The 16,596-nt window shown below is 43.0% G+C and overlaps 1 protein-coding gene across 1 annotated transcript; it reads left to right on the top strand.

Annotated features, from left to right (window-relative positions):
• The first annotated feature begins 210 nt into the window (after positions 1 to 210).
• LOC5510507 (mitochondrial-processing peptidase subunit alpha) lies at positions 211 to 16,245 on the top strand. Its single transcript, XM_001630915.3, has 10 exons — positions 211 to 562; positions 1,671 to 1,750; positions 2,278 to 2,360; positions 2,989 to 3,091; positions 5,509 to 5,601; positions 6,967 to 7,233; positions 7,831 to 8,133; positions 12,502 to 12,567; positions 12,871 to 13,015; positions 13,213 to 16,245. The coding sequence occupies exons 1-10, from the start codon at positions 286 to 288 to the stop codon at positions 13,392 to 13,394; spliced, it is 1,599 nt and encodes a 532-aa protein (XP_001630965.2). The 5' UTR covers positions 211 to 285; the 3' UTR covers positions 13,395 to 16,245.
• The last annotated feature ends 351 nt before the right edge of the window (positions 16,246 to 16,596 follow it).

The raw sequence follows: 16,596 nt of genomic DNA, 5'->3' as shown, positions 1-16,596 counted from the left end.
TTTCATTCGGGAAACCGCTGAATCAAACGCACGCGGACTTTGCAAAGGAAGCCCAAAAATAGATAATGCAATGCAAAAAGGTATCCTACAGAAGAATGAATCTACGTTTTGTAATAATTATTAAAATTCGGCGATTTGTTTTTTATATGTGTTCAGTTTCTTTCTTTTTTTTTGCGATTGTTCGCTTGTGGGGTAATTATTTTGGCGTGGTAGACGCTGGTCAGTGAAAGCGCAGGCTCAATCCAGCATGTGTAACAAATCTCGAGCTGCCGAAGCTCACTAAAAATGTCCTATTTATGTTACCGGTTCGCTTCTCGGCAGCTTTTCTCAGCATGCAGAGCCTCTAAGAATCCCCTGTTGTCGTATGTACCGCGCAGATGGGCAACAAATGGTCAGATTCCACCGTTGAATGAAGCTCTGCCAAACGTCCCTCCGCCACCTTCAGGGATCACAGAGCAAGTGAAGTGGACGCGGGATCACCACGAGACACATGTCACCACGCTGCCGAACGGCATCAAAGTCGCATCCGAGGAGTCCTTTGGGCAATTTTCAACTGTCGGAGGTTTGTATGGGGCTGTTGCTTCAAAACATATTAATTGTTGTACGCAAGGCTGACAGCTCTGATGAAATGTGTCTATCAGTTACGTAATTCGCGTGAGTAGTCATTTGCCGTGCGTATGGGAGGAAGGGGTGGCTTTTACTTTGACTTTTACAGTGTACAGCACACCCCTCCATATTTTATGATAATTGGCATCCTCTACAGACGTATTGGCATTCTCTACATGACAGACTCCTACTTCTCACCCCCACTCCTGCCACATCCCCCCCCCCCCCCCTTCTTCGTGATACAATTATAAGCCCCTTATCAGTGGTTAGTTAATACTCTTGTTTGATGAGCAAATGTCTAGGAGTGATGGGCTGTTATGCCTGGTGCACACTTAGTTACATAAGGGCATAGGGGCATGCATTCTGTCTAGCCTGACATAACGACATGGAAATAATGACATAAAAGAAAAAACATGTTTTGTTTTTCTTATGTCGTTATGTCCATCTCCTTCTGTTAGGAGATTGTCAAAATGTTGAATTCACACACGAACATACGAAGATAAGAGTGTGTGCGTCCATGTTGTTATGCCTAGTCGCACCAGTCATTACACTTTTTTCATATAAAGGGCAAGTGTTCCTTTCAATACCAGCCATTTTTACATTACTGTAAGTGCAGTAAGCTGCCTAAAAACATTGCTAAACCATCTGATCAATGAAAAGTAGATAATGGCTTGACAAAAAATTCTATATTTGAATTTATATTGAATAAAAGTATGCTCTTACAGATGTGACTGGGGAATGCCTATGGATTTGTATGCATTAAAGCTCCTATGTGTGTGATTTGTGCAGCCTTGCCCTATGTTGAAAAGATATGTACACACAAAGGCCAAAGAAAGTATGCCCTTAGTTGGTATATAAAAATTCAATTATCTATGAAATACATACAGCAGTCATCTAACCTCACAGGTTTTCCACCAGCCATTGCATAGAAATATATGCAAATGGTCAGACATCCTCTGGCTTTTTTGTTTACACATATTAGGGACTTTGCACACTATATAAGGGACCAAATTTGCAAATCCCAACTGTTCTACTGTTTTTATATAGTACCTATTTTCTTTTAGTTGTTATTGATGGAGGGTCTAGATATGAGGTTGACCATCCAAATGGTGTTACTCATGTGATAGAGAAGATGGCATTTCAGGTAAAGATTTTCAAACAGTGTTTCTTGTAGCAGCATGATCCTCATCATTGATTTTGTAATATGATTCTTGTCTAGCATATTATATATAAGGAACTGTGAATCCCTTGTCTTAAGGATAGGTACAGCTAGAGGGCATGCCTCTCACCACACATCATTAACTTCTGTTTTTGGGAACTGGGGGATATGAAAGAACCACAGAGGACGCTAGTGCTTGGTACCATCTCTAGTGACAACAAAAACACACAAACCTGTCTGCACACAAATCCACGATCATGATTGTAGCTAGAGCAGCTCTTATCTCCATCCTGACAAAAAGTCAGACACATGTGAAGCGCATTTCATCATGAGCCAAAATGCTTATACTGTAATTTGTGCACAAATCCATGATCATGATTGTTGCTGGAGCAGCCCTTACAGTATCTCCATCATGACAAAAAGTCAGACCACATGTGAGACAGATTTCGTCATAAGTCAAAATCTTACATATACTGTAATTTGTGCTGTACATATACTATCTTTTCGTATAGAGCACGGCCAAGTTCCCCAGCCATGATGACATCATGCAGGAGCTGGAGCCAGTAGGTGGAATGGCAGACTGTACTTCATTCAGGTAATACTGTATGCTATCACCAGTATCATAATCATCGTAACCATCAATTCCTTTTTATCATGACATCACCATCATCCATATCGCCTTTAGTAAGAGTGTCATGATCATTACCACCATGTTTTAAACATCATCAAAATAATATCAACATTGCATAGCCATAGTTTTCCTGATCCGCACACATGACAGTCTTCAACATACCATCACAACCATCACCATTATTATAACTACTGGATCGTCTCATCATCACAATTATCACTCACTGCCTTATAATCATTACCACCATCATAAACATTGTCAGACTATTAAAATACAGTAACATCTCCCAATTCCATGACTAACATCACCATTTGTCATAATTTTATCGCAAATCATTTTCAAAATTACCATGATGTACCTTTAGCTATAATCATCATTATCACTATCATGATTATTACCCCCATCATCAAAATCATCACCTTGTCAACCATTATCAAGTACTGTACCATCACCAGCAACATCACCATCATTTTCATTGTACAGTACTTCCTATCATCATTTGCACCACTGTGTCACTTATTCCATTACTAACATCACCAGCATCTAGCTTCGTATAAAAGCTCTGTGTAATCATCCTCTTATTTTTTATCAGAGATGCCATAGTTTATGGTACATCAAGTTTTACAAGTGGTCTCCCGCTAGCCGTGGAGGTGCTGTCTGAGGCTGTGATGCGGCCACAAATTACATCACAAGAGGTACTTCATACTGTATAATATACATATACTTAAACTATTATAAAGAGTCTGGGTAAACCCCGAGAGTCGAGAGTAGAGAGTCAGAAGCTGAGAGTCGAGAGTAGAGAGTCAGAAGCTGAGAGTCAAGAATAGAGAGTCAGAAGCTGAGAGTCAAGAGTAGAGAGTCAGAAGCTGAGAGTGGAGAGTAGAGAGTCAGAAGCTGAGAGTCGAGAGTAGAGAGTCAGAAGCTGAGATTGGAGAGTAGAGAGTCAGAAGCTGAGAGTCAAGAGTAGAGAGTCAGAAGCTGAGAGTCGAGAGTAGAGAGTCAGAAGCTGAGAGTCGAGAGTAGAGAGTCAGAAGCTGAGAGTCGAGAGTAGAGAGTCAGAAGCTGAGAGTCGAGAGTAGAGAGTCAGAAGCTGAGAGTCGAGAGTAGAGAGTCAGAAGCTGAGAGTGGAGAGTAGAGAGTCAAAAGCTGAGAGTGGGGAGTAGAGAGTCAGAAGCTGAGAGTGGAGAGTAGAGAGTCAGAAGCTGAGAGTGGAGAGTAGAGAGTCAGAAGCTGAGAGTAGAGAGTCAGAAGCTGAGAGTCGAGAGTCAGAAGCTAAGAGTCGAGAGTAGAGAGTCAGAAGCTGAGAGTGGAGAGTAGAGAGTCAGAAGCTGAGAGTCAAGAGTAGAGAGTCAGAAGCTGAGAGTAGAGAGTAGAGAGTCAGAAGCTGAGAGTCGAGAGTCAGAAGCTAAGAGTCGAGAGTAGAGAGTCAGAAGCTGAGAGTGGAGAGTAGAGAGTCAGAAGCTGAGAGTCGAGAGTCAAAAGCTGAGAGTCGAGAGTAGAGAGTCAGAAGCTGAGAGTCGAGAGTAGAGAGTCAAAAGCCGAGAGTAGAGAGTCAGAAGCTGAGAGTCGAGAGTAGAGAGTCAGAAGCTGAGAGTAGAGAGTAGAGAGTCAGAAGCTGAGAGTCGAGAGTCAGAAGCTAAGAGTGGAGAGTAGAGAGTCAGAAGCTGAGAGTGGAGAGTAGAGAGTCGAGAGTAGAGAGTCAAAAGCTGAGAGTCGAGAGTAGAGAGTCAGAAGCTGAGAGTCGAGAGTAGAGAGTCAAAAGCCGAGAGTAGAGAGTCAGAAGCTGAGAGTCGAGAGTAGAGAGTCAGAAGCTGAGAGTCGAGAGTAGAGAGTCAGTAGCTGAGAGTGGAGAGTAGAGAGTCAGAAGCTAAGAGTCAAGAGTAGAGAGTCAGAAGCTGAGAGTCGAGAGTCAGAAGCTGAGAGTGGAGAGTAGAGAGTCGAGAGTAGAGAGTCAAAAGCTGAGAGTCGAGAGTAGAGAGTCAGAAGCTGAGAGTCGAGAGTAGAGAGTCAAAAGCCGAGAGTAGAGAGTCAGAAGCTGAGAGTCGAGAGTAGAGAGTCAGAAGCTGAGAGTCGAGAGTAGAGAGTCAGTAGCTGAGAGTGGAGAGTAGAGAGTCAGAAGCTAAGAGTCAAGAGTAGAGAGTCAGAAGCTGAGAGTCGAGAGTCAGAAGCTGAGAGTCAAGAGTAGAGAGTCAGAAGCTGAGAGTCGAGAGTAGAGAGTCAGAAGCTGAGAGTCGTAAGTAGAGAGTCAGAAGCTGAGAGTCGAGAGTAGAGAGTCAGAAGCTGAGAGTAGAGAGTCAGAAGCTGAGAGTCGAGATTGAGGGCTGAGACTCAAGACTGATAGGCTGAAAGTGGAACAAGACATCTGAAATATATTTTCCCCACTTATAAATTGTAATATCTATAAAACATTGCATGGCCACAGCATTATTATGAAAATTGGTCTCATCATTTTTGGGTGACGACTTCGGGCATTCCACCGTTTTCGTGACAGGCTTTACAAATGGAACTATACAAGAAGCTCCGTACGAACTAGCTTCCAGAAACCATGACGAAACTCAGTAGATATTCATGCTCAGCGATACAAAAAAAAAAACATTTAAAAAAAAGACTTTATTATAAGGCTTTATTAAAGCCGCATTGTCACCAGTTTACTTGCGGAGGTCCGTCGGAAACCTCAACCGTCAAAAGACAAAAGAATCTATTAAAATCCGCGCTATAAAACGGGCCATCCGCTCTAAATCATCAGTCAAATCCTCGAAGAAACTTCCAAAAGACTCACTGCTTTTAAAATTTTGAAATATTTTCCGGAGTTTCCGTTAAAAATCATCAGAGATTGTTACGTAATCGACCGGAAGTAAACTGGTGACAGTAACTTGAATATATCGTTTGAAAGATGTTTTATCAGCAGTTAGAATCTGCATGCATACTGTATTTTCTCAAACCACCTTGGCCAATTAATGTTTTGTTATACAGTAAGTGCAGTTGAATGGTTTGTGGTCTTGGAAAAAATAGTATGTACGTTCTATTCCCAAAAATAGGCATCCAACTGATGTTTTACTTTAAAGTCCATATATTATATTGTTTTTACAGTTTGTGTTTACTTGCTCATTAGGTTGATGAACAAAAGATGTTGGTGCAATTTGAGCTTGAGAATCTTGAGATGCGTCTTGACCCAGAACCTATCCTAACTGACATGGTGCATGCAGTGAGTAAATATGATTCCTAAAGGGGAGAGGGGAGGCAACTTTGACTTCTTAACTGGTCCACTTGAGAGTGGAAGAACTCTTTATACCTGCCGAGGAGGCTAAAAATAATCTATGCAGGGTTACCGGAATTATGCGCTGACGCGGGGCCGCATAATTTGACCTTTTTGAGACAACCCCGCATAATCTTGAAAATCCCGCATATTGCCGCATAATTTGGAAAATTTTCGGAATATATATAACTAAAGTGTGATTTTTTTATTTCCTAGGAATTTCTTACCTCATTTCAGTGGCAAAAAATCCCCGAAAAACCTCAGAAGGCCCTCGTAGAACAAAAGTGTTCACTTCGGTGTGGTTCGAAAACGACTACCATATTTACCCGAATGCACACTATTTTACTCGAAAAATGACCTTCAAAATCGGGGTGCGCACCATATGCAGAACCCACTGCTTTCCTGTTAGTAAATAATCATAATTGTTGATAGACAAATACAATAGTTTCAGCATGATAAATAATATGATAAGTGGAAATCGATAAGGAAGTTCAGCAATCTCATTGCGGACATTAACTCTGGGAAAACAATAACAAAATCGGTTATGTAGAAGCTAGTAAAAGTCATTACAGGTGAAAAATATCTTGAACTGCATCTTTATCTGTTTTGGTAGATAGTAAGCCCTAAAACCTGCTGGAAAAAACGCAAATATTTAAGCTCTTTTCGCGATTTTCTTGTTGTCCGCAATGTTCCATATGCTAGGACAAATATTTTCAAATATAGCTTTGTCCCTCCCTAGAGGTTACTGTAGTTCGAAGCCATACTAAAGCCTTCGAGGCAGCTAATTAATTTAATTAGTACTATGCGCTGTGCAAACAATATATCTACAAGTGAAGTGAAGTTGGACTTCATCGCCCCAGTCTCTTAGCGCCTCGTTCAAAATGGCGTAATTATTTCGAACGTACGCAAGCTCACATTTTGATGTACCATAGAAAATACAAAGGTTTAACGACGAGAAAAACGTTTTCTGAGCGATTTTTTCAAGGTTTAAATTCTCCCTTTCCTCCTAGAATTTTTTTGACAACATTGCGCAATCCGCATAATTCGCGCATAATTCCCGAATTCTAGCGCATAATTGGAAAAAAAAATCCCGCATAATTTACGGAAAATCCCCGCACCATACCAGTAGCCCTGTCTATGGATAATTATTTTTTTAATGACAAGACATTTCAATATTCAAATACACCATAACCCAACCAGCAGGCCAGGCCAGTTTATCTATACTGGCATGTAAGTCTAGGCTAACTCTGATTGAAATCTATACTGGCATGTAAGTCTAGTCTAACTCTGATTGAATGTTCTTCTACTGCCCAGGCGGCGTATAGGAATAACACCCTTGGATTCCCCAAGCTCTGCCCTCCCCAGAACCTGCCAGTCATCAATAGAGAGACCATAATGGAGTTCATGAAGACGTATTACCAGCCGGACAGAATGGTTATTGCTGGCGTCAACGTGGACCATGAGCAGCTAGTTGAGTTGACCAAGAAACACTTCACAGATAAGCCATCTTGGCACACCGAGGGGGCCTCTGTGACTCCGCCCGACCACTCAATAGCTCAGTACACAGGTGGCATTATCACTGTGAGTTGGGCATTCTTATATAATGTAGTACTGTACATATGCTCTATGGCATTTTGACCATCCAGAACTGTAAAAAGTATTATAGTGATTTTCGCACAGGTTGGTCCAGGAGGCTGCGGAAAATTCATATACAAATAAGATCATCTCAGTCGCAAACTAAATCCTCTTTCTTTCACTATGAAATCCAATCCATTCTGAAATAAAACTGCCGTATTGTTATACTGATCACAATAGCAAATAATGCAGGATACATAGTCTTTATTTATTTGTACATTTATTTTTTAGTGCCAAAACAGCATTGCCAGTAATATAAATAGTTTCCATCAACCAGGGCCAAAGTGTGGGGATAGGGAGGGGTGGGGGCGATACAGATTTATTAAAGCCACATTGTCACCAGTTTACGTCCGGTCAATTACATAACAATCTTTGATGATTTTTTACAGAAAACACGACAAATATTTGATGTAATTGATAATTTAGAGCAGATGGCCTGTTAAATATCTCGGATTCTAATAGATTCTTTTTAACCTTCTTTTTAAACGCAACAATGAGCGCTACGTCTATGATTAATTAACTGTGTTATTGTATTCACTGTAGGATCACACTGCAGAACCACGTGTAAACCCAGGGCCCACGCCGCTACCAGAGTTGGCGCATGTCTCTATCGGCCTGGAGAGCACCTCCTACGATGACCCAGACTTCTTCGCCTTCACTGTCCTCAACATGTTGATGGGAGGGGGTGGGTCTTTCTCGGCTGGGGGTCCTGGGAAGGGCATGTACTCGCGTCTATACCTGAATGTACTCAACAAGTACCACTGGATTTACTCGGCCACAGCGTATAACCACAGTTACAGCGATAGCGGAATGTTCTGTATCCATGCGAGTGCACACCCAACACAGGTAATTATAACCACAAGTACATGGATAGCGGAATGTTCTGTATCCATGCGAGTGCACACCCAACGCAGGTAATTATAACCAGAGTTACAGCGATAGCGGAATGTTCTGTATTCATGCGAGTGCACACCCAACACAGGTAATTATAACCACAAGTACATGGTAGCGGAATGTTCTGTATCCATGCGAGTGCACACCCGACACAGGTAATTATAACCACAGTTACAGCGATAGCGGAATGTTCTGTATCCATGCGAGTGCACACCCAACACAGGTAATTATAACCACAAGTACATGGATAGCGGAATGTTCTGTGTCCATGCGAGTGCACACCCAACACAGGTAATTATAACCACAAGTACATGGATAGCGGAATGTTCTGTGTCCATGCGAGTGCACACCCAACACAGGTAATTATAACCACAGTTACAGCGATAGCGGAATGTTCTGTATCCATGCGAGTGCCAACACAGGTAATTATAACCAGAGTTACAGCGATAGCGGAATGTTCTGTATCCATGCGAGTGCACACCCAACACAGGTAATTATAACCACAGTTACAGCGATAGCGGAATGTTCTGTATCCATGCGAGTGCCAACACAGGTAATTATAACCAGAGTTACAGCGATAGCGGAATGTTCTGTATCCATGCGAGTGCACACCCAACACAGGTAATTATAACCACAGTTACAGCGATAGCGGAATGTTCTGTATCCATGCGAGTGCACACCCAACACAGGTAATTATAACCACAAGTACATGGATAGCGGAATGTTCTGTATCCATGCGAGTGCACACCCAACACAGGTAATTATAACCACAAGTACATGGATAGCGGAATGTTCTGTATCCATGCGAGTGCACACCCAACACAGGTAATTATAACCACAAGTACATGGATAGCGGAATGTTCTGTATCCATGCGAGTGCACACCCAACACAGGTAATTATAACCACAGTTACAGCGATAGCGGAATGTTCTGTATCCATTCGAGTGCACACCCGACACAGGTAATTATAACCACAAGTACATGGATAGCGGAATGTTCTGTATCCATGCGAGTGCACACCCGACACAGGTAATTATAACCACAGTAACAGCGATAGCAGAATGTTCTGTATCCATGCGAGTGCACACCCGACACAGGTAATTATAACCGCAGTTACAGCGATAGCGGAATGTTCTGTATCCATGCGAGTGCACACCCGACACAGGTAATTATAACCACAGTTACAGCGATAGCGGAATGTTCTGTGTCCATGCGAGTGCACACCCAACACAGGTAATTATAACCACAAGTACATGGATAGCGGAATGTTCTGTATCCATGCGAGTGCACACCCGACACAGGTAATTATAACCACAAGTACATGGTAGCGGAATGTTCTGTATCCATGCGAGTGAACACCCAACACAGGTAATTATAACCGCAGTTACAGCGATAGCGGAATGTTCTGTATCCATGCGAGTGCACACCCAACACAGGTAATTATAACCACAGTTACAGTGATAACGGAATGTTCTGTATCCATGCGAGTGCACACCCGACACAGGTAATTATAACCACAAGTACATGGATAGCGGAATGTTCTGTATCCATGCGAGTGCACACCCGACACAGGTAATTATAACCACAAGTACATGGTAGCGGAATGTTCTGTATCCATGCGAGTGCACACCCAACACAGGTATTTATAACCACAGTTATAGTGATAGCGGAATGTTCTGTATCCATGCGAGTGCACACCCAACACAGGTAATTATAACCACAGTTACAGCGATAGCGGAATGTTCTGTATTCATGCGAGTGCACACCCAACACAGGTAATTATAACCACAAGTACATGGATAGCGGAATGTTCTGTGTCCATGCGAGTGCACACCCAACACAGGTAATTATAACCACAAGTACATGGATAGCGGAATGTTCTGTGTCCATGCGAGTGCACACCCAACGCAGGTAATTATAACCACAGTTACAGCGATAGCGGAATGTTCTGTATCCATGCGAGTGAACACCCAACACAGGTAATTATAACCACAAGTACATGGATAGCGGAATGTTCTGTATCCATGCGAGTACACACCCAACACAGGTAATTATAACCACAAGTACATGGATAGCGGAATGTTCTGTATCCATGCGAGTGAACACCCAACACAGGTAATTATAACCACAGTTACAGCGATAGCGGAATATTCTGTATCCATGCGAGTGCCAACACAGGTAATTATAACCAGAGTTACAGCGATAGCGGAATGTTCTGTATCCATGCGAGTGCACACCCAACGCAGGTAATTATAACCACAGTTACAGCGATAGCGGAATGTTCTGTATCCATGCGAGTACACACCCAACACAGGTAATTATAACCACAAGTACATGGATAGCGGAATGTTCTGTATCCATGCGAGTGCCAACACAGGTAATTATAACCACAAGTACATGGATAGCGGAATGTTCTGTATCCATGCGAGTGAACACCCAACACAGGTAATTATAACCACAGTTACAGCGATAGCGGAATGTTCTGTATCCATGCGAGTGCACACCCAACACAGGTAATTATAACCACAGTTACAGCGATAGCGGAATGTTCTGTATCCATGCGAGTGCACACCCAACACAGGTAATTATAACCACAAGTACATGGATAGCGGAATGTTCTGTATCCATGCGAGTGAACACCCAACACAGGTAATTATAACCACAGTTACAGCGATAGCGGAATGTTCTGTATCCATGCGAGTGCCAACACAGGTAATTATAACCAGAGTTACAGCGATAGCGGAATGTTCTGTATCCATGCGAGTGAACACCCAACGCAGGTAATTATAACCAGAGTTACAGCGATAGCGGAATGTTCTGTATCCATGCGAGTGCACACCCAACACAGGTAATTATAACCACAAGTACATGGATAGCGGAATGTTCTGTATCCATGCGAGTGAACACCCAACACAGGTAATTATAACCACAGTTACAGCGATAGCGGAATATTCTGTATCCATGCGAGTGCCAACACAGGTAATTATAACCAGAGTTACAGCGATAGCGGAATGTTCTGTATCCATGCGAGTGAACACCCAACGCAGGTAATTATAACCAGAGTTACAGCGATAGCGGAATGTTCTGTATCCATGCGAGTGCACACCCGACACAGGTAATTATAACCACAAGTACATGGATAGCGGAATGTTCTGTATCCATGCGAGTGCACACCCAACACAGGTAATTATAACCACAAGTACATGGATAGCGGAATGTTCTGTATCCATGCGAGTGCACACCCGACACAGGTAATTATAACCACAAGTACATGGATAGCGGAATGTTCTGTATCCATGCGAGTGCACACCCAACACAGGTATTTATAACCACAGTTATAGTGATAGCGGAATGTTCTGTATCCATGCGAGTGCACACCCAACACAGGTAATTAGAACCACAGTTACAGCGATAGCGGAATGTTCTGTATCCATGCGAGTGCACACCCAACACAGGTAATTATAACCGCAGTTACAGTGATAGCGGAATGTTCTGTATCCATGCGAGTGCACACCCGACACAGGTAATTATAACCACAAGTACATGGATAGCGGAATGTTCTGTATCCATGCGAGTGCACACCCAACACAGGTAATTAGAACCACAGTTACAGTGATAGCGGAATGTTCTGTATCCATGCGAGTGCACACCCAACACAGGTAATTATAACCACAAGTACATGGATAGCGGAATGTTCTGTATCCATGCGAGTGCACACCCGACACAGGTAATTATAACCACAGTTACAGTGATAGCGGAATGTTCTGTATCCATGCGAGTGCACACCCAACACAGGTAATTATAACCACAGTTACAGTGATAGCGGAATGTTCTGTGTCCATGCGAGTGCACACCCAACACAGGTAATTATAACCACAGTTACAGCGATAGCGGAATGTTCTGTGTCCATGCGAGTGCACACCCAACACAGGTAATTATAACCACAGTTACAGCGATAGCGGAATGTTCTGTGTCCATGCGAGTGCACACCCAACACAGGTAATTATAACCACAGTTACAGCGATAGCGGAATGTTCTGTATCCATGCGAGTGCACACCCGACACAGGTAATTATAACCACAGTTACAGTGATAGCGGAATCTGCATCTTTGGTCTCATTTAAATGGTCTTTCAATGGACATTCACATGTCTTTTATTGTTCAGAGTATTTGTTTCGAGTGTGTTAAAGTGCATTATGCTACAGTCTAAATGCATGTAGTGTAGCTGCACAAGAAGTGTCTCAATTATGATACGTGCTAATGTGAGTGTAGCATGAAGTGTAAAAATAACACGTGGTTTGGATGTTATTGCTGTTTTCAGTTGAGAGACCTTGTTCAAGTTCTCGTTAAGGAATATTTCAGTCTCACAAAGGGCTTAATCTCAGAGGTAAGTTCATTGATTCTCTTCACTATTTGATTCGTTTCCCAAAACTAACTTCCATGTCTAACAATGGTTCCATGATCACTGTGTGACATCTTCTGCGGATTCCTTGCGTGTTTTTTTTTTGCTCGACACGTGATATTTTTACGTAACACCATTACGTGATATCATTGCTTGACATTATTACAGCATCTTATTGCGTGACATTATTACCTAATGTTATTGCGTGACACCATTGCGTGACACCATTGCGTGATTTTATTGCGTGACATCCTTGCGTTATATTATTACGTGACATTTGTGTATCAGGTGGAGCTAGCCCGCGCCAAGAAGCAGCTTCAGTCAATGCTTATGATGAATCTCGAGTCGCGTGTCATCGTGTTTGAGGACATTGGCCGCCAGGTCCTGGGTCTAGGAGAGAGAAGGTCAGCTGGCGAGCTGTACGAATGTATTGGTAAGTGCTGCTGAGATCAACCAGGTAAAACCGCAGGTAGCCCACATGCCCTGCATGCCCATGCTTCATGTCGATGTTATGTTATTATGTCGCGGATGTAAAGACATGAACGTAAGAACATAAAACAGCGCTCGCCTATGTCGTTATGCCCCCAGTGTGCACCGCGCATCAGTGACATTCCTCTATTTTGTTTCCAGAAAACGTCACGATGGATGACATCCTTCGAGTGAGTTCCCGGATGTTAGCGTCCAAGCCCTCGGTCGCGGCCTTCGGAAACCTGACATTCCTGCCCAAGTATGAAGACATAAGTGCAGCCTTTATCAACAAGGGAACACTATCGGCAAAATCGCGATTCACACTTCCATTTAGGACTCGCTAGGTGATTCAACAGTGTTGGGCCCCCAGTGTTTCGGCAAGTGACGCCTTTTCAATCTAAGTCACCTGACTATAGAGACGGCAGGCCTTGTTAAAGGGGTCATGCCACGTGACCTAACCCATAAGCTCCGGGCTGCTGGGTTTCCTTCTCTAAGAAGGTTTATATAACGGGACAGTGTATTATTCAGATTTCTCTTTTACAATGTTTCCCATTCTAATATGGACATGGAGCAAGAATATTATCCAGGTGAAGCCCTTGTTCTGTCTTTTAGGACTCAGACCCAAGGGTTAGACTTCAACAATGTATCCAAGGACTCACACCTTAGGGTCAGACTTGAACGATATGCAAGGACCCAGACCTTAGGGTTACACTTGAACAATATCGAAGGACTCAGACATTAGGGTTACACTTGAACGATATCCAAGGACTCGGACCTTAGGGTCACACTTGAACGATATCGAAGGACTCAGACATTAGGGTTACACTTGAACGATATCCAAGGACTCGGACATTAGGGTCATACTTGAACGATATCCAAGGACTCGGACATTAGGGTTACACTTGAACGATATGCAAGGACTCAGACCTCAGGGTTACACTTGAACGATTTAGGAATCAGTAATTAGGGTCAGACTTGAACGATATCCAAGGACTCGGACATTAGGGTTACACTTGAACGATTTAGGAATCAGTAATTAGGGTCAGACTTGAACGATATCCAAGGACTCAGATCCTAGGGTCAGACTTGGACGATATCCAAGGACTCGGACCTTAGGGTTACACTTGAACGATATCCAAGGACTCAGACATTAGGGTTACACTTGAACGATATCCAAGGACTCGGACCTTAGGGTTACACTTGAACGATATCCAAGGACTCGGACATTAGGGTCATACTTGAACGATATCCAAGGACTCAGACATTAGGGTTACACTTGAACGATATCTAAGGACTCGGACCTTAGGGTTACACTTGAACGATATCCAAGGACTCAGACATTAGGGTTACACTTGAACGATATCCAAGGACTCGGACCTTAGGGTTACACTTGACCGATATCCAAGGACTCAGACATTAGGGTTACACTTGAACGATATCCAAGGACTCAGACATTAGGGTTACACTTGACCGATACCCAAGGACTCGGACATTAGGGTTACACTTGAACGATTTAGGAATTAGTAATTAGGGTCAGACTTGAACGATATCCAAGGACTCAGATCCTAGGGTCAGACTTGGACGATATCCAAGGACTCAGACATTAGGGTTACACTTGACCGATATCCAAGGACTCAGACATTAGGGTTACACTTGAACGATATCCAAGGACTCAGACATTAGGGTTAGACTTACACGATATCCATACTTAGACCTTAGGGTCAGATTTGAACGATATCTAGGACTCACACCTTAGGGTCAGACTTGAACGATATGCAACGACTCAGAGCTCAGGGTTACACTTGAACGAGTGCAAGGTTTCAGACCTCAGGGTTACACTTGACCGACATCCAAGGACTCAGACATTACATTATCTTCAGACTTGAACGATATCAAAGGACTCAGACATTAGGGTTAGACTTTAACGATATCAAAGGACTCGGACATTAGGGTTACACTTGAACGATTTAGGAATCAGTAATTAGGGTCAGACTTGAACGATATCCAAGGACTCAGATCCTAGGGTCAGACTTGGACGATATCCAAGGACTCGGACCTTAGGGTTACACTTGAACGATATCCAAGGACTCAGACATTAGGGTTACACTTGAACGATATCCAAGGACTCGGACCTTAGGGTTACACTTGAACGATATCCAAGGACTCGGACATTAGGGTCATACTTGAACGATATCCAAGGACTCAGACATTAGGGTTACACTTGAACGATATCCAAGGACTCGGACCTTAGGGTTACACTTGAACGATATCCAAGGACTCAGACATTAGGGTTACACTTGAACGATATCCAAGGACTCGGACCTTAGGGTTACACTTGACCGATATCCAAGGACTCAGACATTAGGGTTACACTTGAACGATATCCAAGGACTCAGACATTAGGGTTACACTTGACCGATACCCAAGGACTCGGACATTAGGGTTACACTTGAACGATTTAGGAATTAGTAATTAGGGTCAGACTTGAACGATATCCAAGGACTCAGATCCTAGGGTCAGACTTGGACGATATCCAAGGACTCAGACATTAGGGTTACACTTGACCGATATCCAAGGACTCAGACATTAGGGTTACACTTGAACGATATCCAAGGACTCAGACATTAGGGTTAGACTTACACGATATCCATACTTAGACCTTAGGGTCAGATTTGAACGATATCTAGGACTCACACCTTAGGGTCAGACTTGAACGATATGCAACGACTCAGAGCTCAGGGTTACACTTGAACGAGTGCAAGGTTTCAGACCTCAGGGTTACACTTGACCGACATCCAAGGACTCAGACATTACATTATCTTCAGACTTGAACGATATCAAAGGACTCAGACATTAGTGTTAGACTTTAACGATATCAAAGGACTCGGACATTAGGGTTATACTTGAACGCTATGCATAGGTCCGGACCTGAGGGTTAGACTTGAACGATACCCAAGGACTCAGACCTAAGGGTCAGGCTTAAACGATATCTAAAGACTCAGACCGTTATACTTGAACGATATCCAAGGAATCAGACCTGAGGGTTTCGACACTGGGAAAAACAGGGAAGCTAGGATATCTTTTTTTTTTAATTCCTTCCCCCTAATTCGTGAAGCAATCAAAATATCGTAAAAGTATTTTAGAATAGAAGCCGGGCTCAGATTTTGTGATTAATAAAGATTTGTATATATCATCTATCATTTATATTGTTTAAGATAAAAACGAGATTATTATACTCCCTGCCCTACTCATGTCAGGCGACAAACTTGCTTCGCTCTCAGGTGGCAGGTTATTAATGGCAAAGCCAGGGACTGGGCCCCACACCTCCCCATCGGCAGCCTCCCTTTTTAACTATATTAGTCCCCCCTCTTAGGCTTTTAACGCTCCTGAACGTCTATGCTAGTAACGACTACGTGAATGTTGACAAGCGATGTAGAAGCCCGCTCATAAGGCCTCACGCAACTGGCTAGATTACCTCATTGTTCTGCTGTTTTGGTTCCCCATTGTTTTCTGTGGTGCATCAATCCAAAAATGTGAAATCTTCTG

The sequence above is a fragment of the Nematostella vectensis genome, chromosome 8 (genome assembly GCF_932526225.1).
Source record: "Nematostella vectensis chromosome 8, jaNemVect1.1, whole genome shotgun sequence".
Taxonomy (NCBI): domain Eukaryota; kingdom Metazoa; phylum Cnidaria; class Anthozoa; order Actiniaria; family Edwardsiidae; genus Nematostella; species Nematostella vectensis.
The sequence above is the reverse complement of the archived record's forward strand: the minus strand, read 5'-3'. Positions and strand labels throughout refer to the sequence as shown.

What these genes read in the sequence shown, in the direction of transcription:
- LOC5510507 (XM_001630915.3), top strand. Translation starts at nt 286, where the DNA reads ATGTCCTATTTATGTTACCGGTTCGCTTCTCGGCAGCTTTTCTCAGCA. An exon ending in TAACTGACATGGTGCATGCA is followed by an intron (nt 5,602 to 6,966) that starts GTGAGTAAATAT and finishes TCTACTGCCCAG; the next exon opens with GCGGCGTATAGGAATAACAC. An exon ending in CAAAGGGCTTAATCTCAGAG is followed by an intron (nt 12,568 to 12,870) that starts GTAAGTTCATTG and finishes TTTGTGTATCAG; the next exon opens with GTGGAGCTAGCCCGCGCCAA.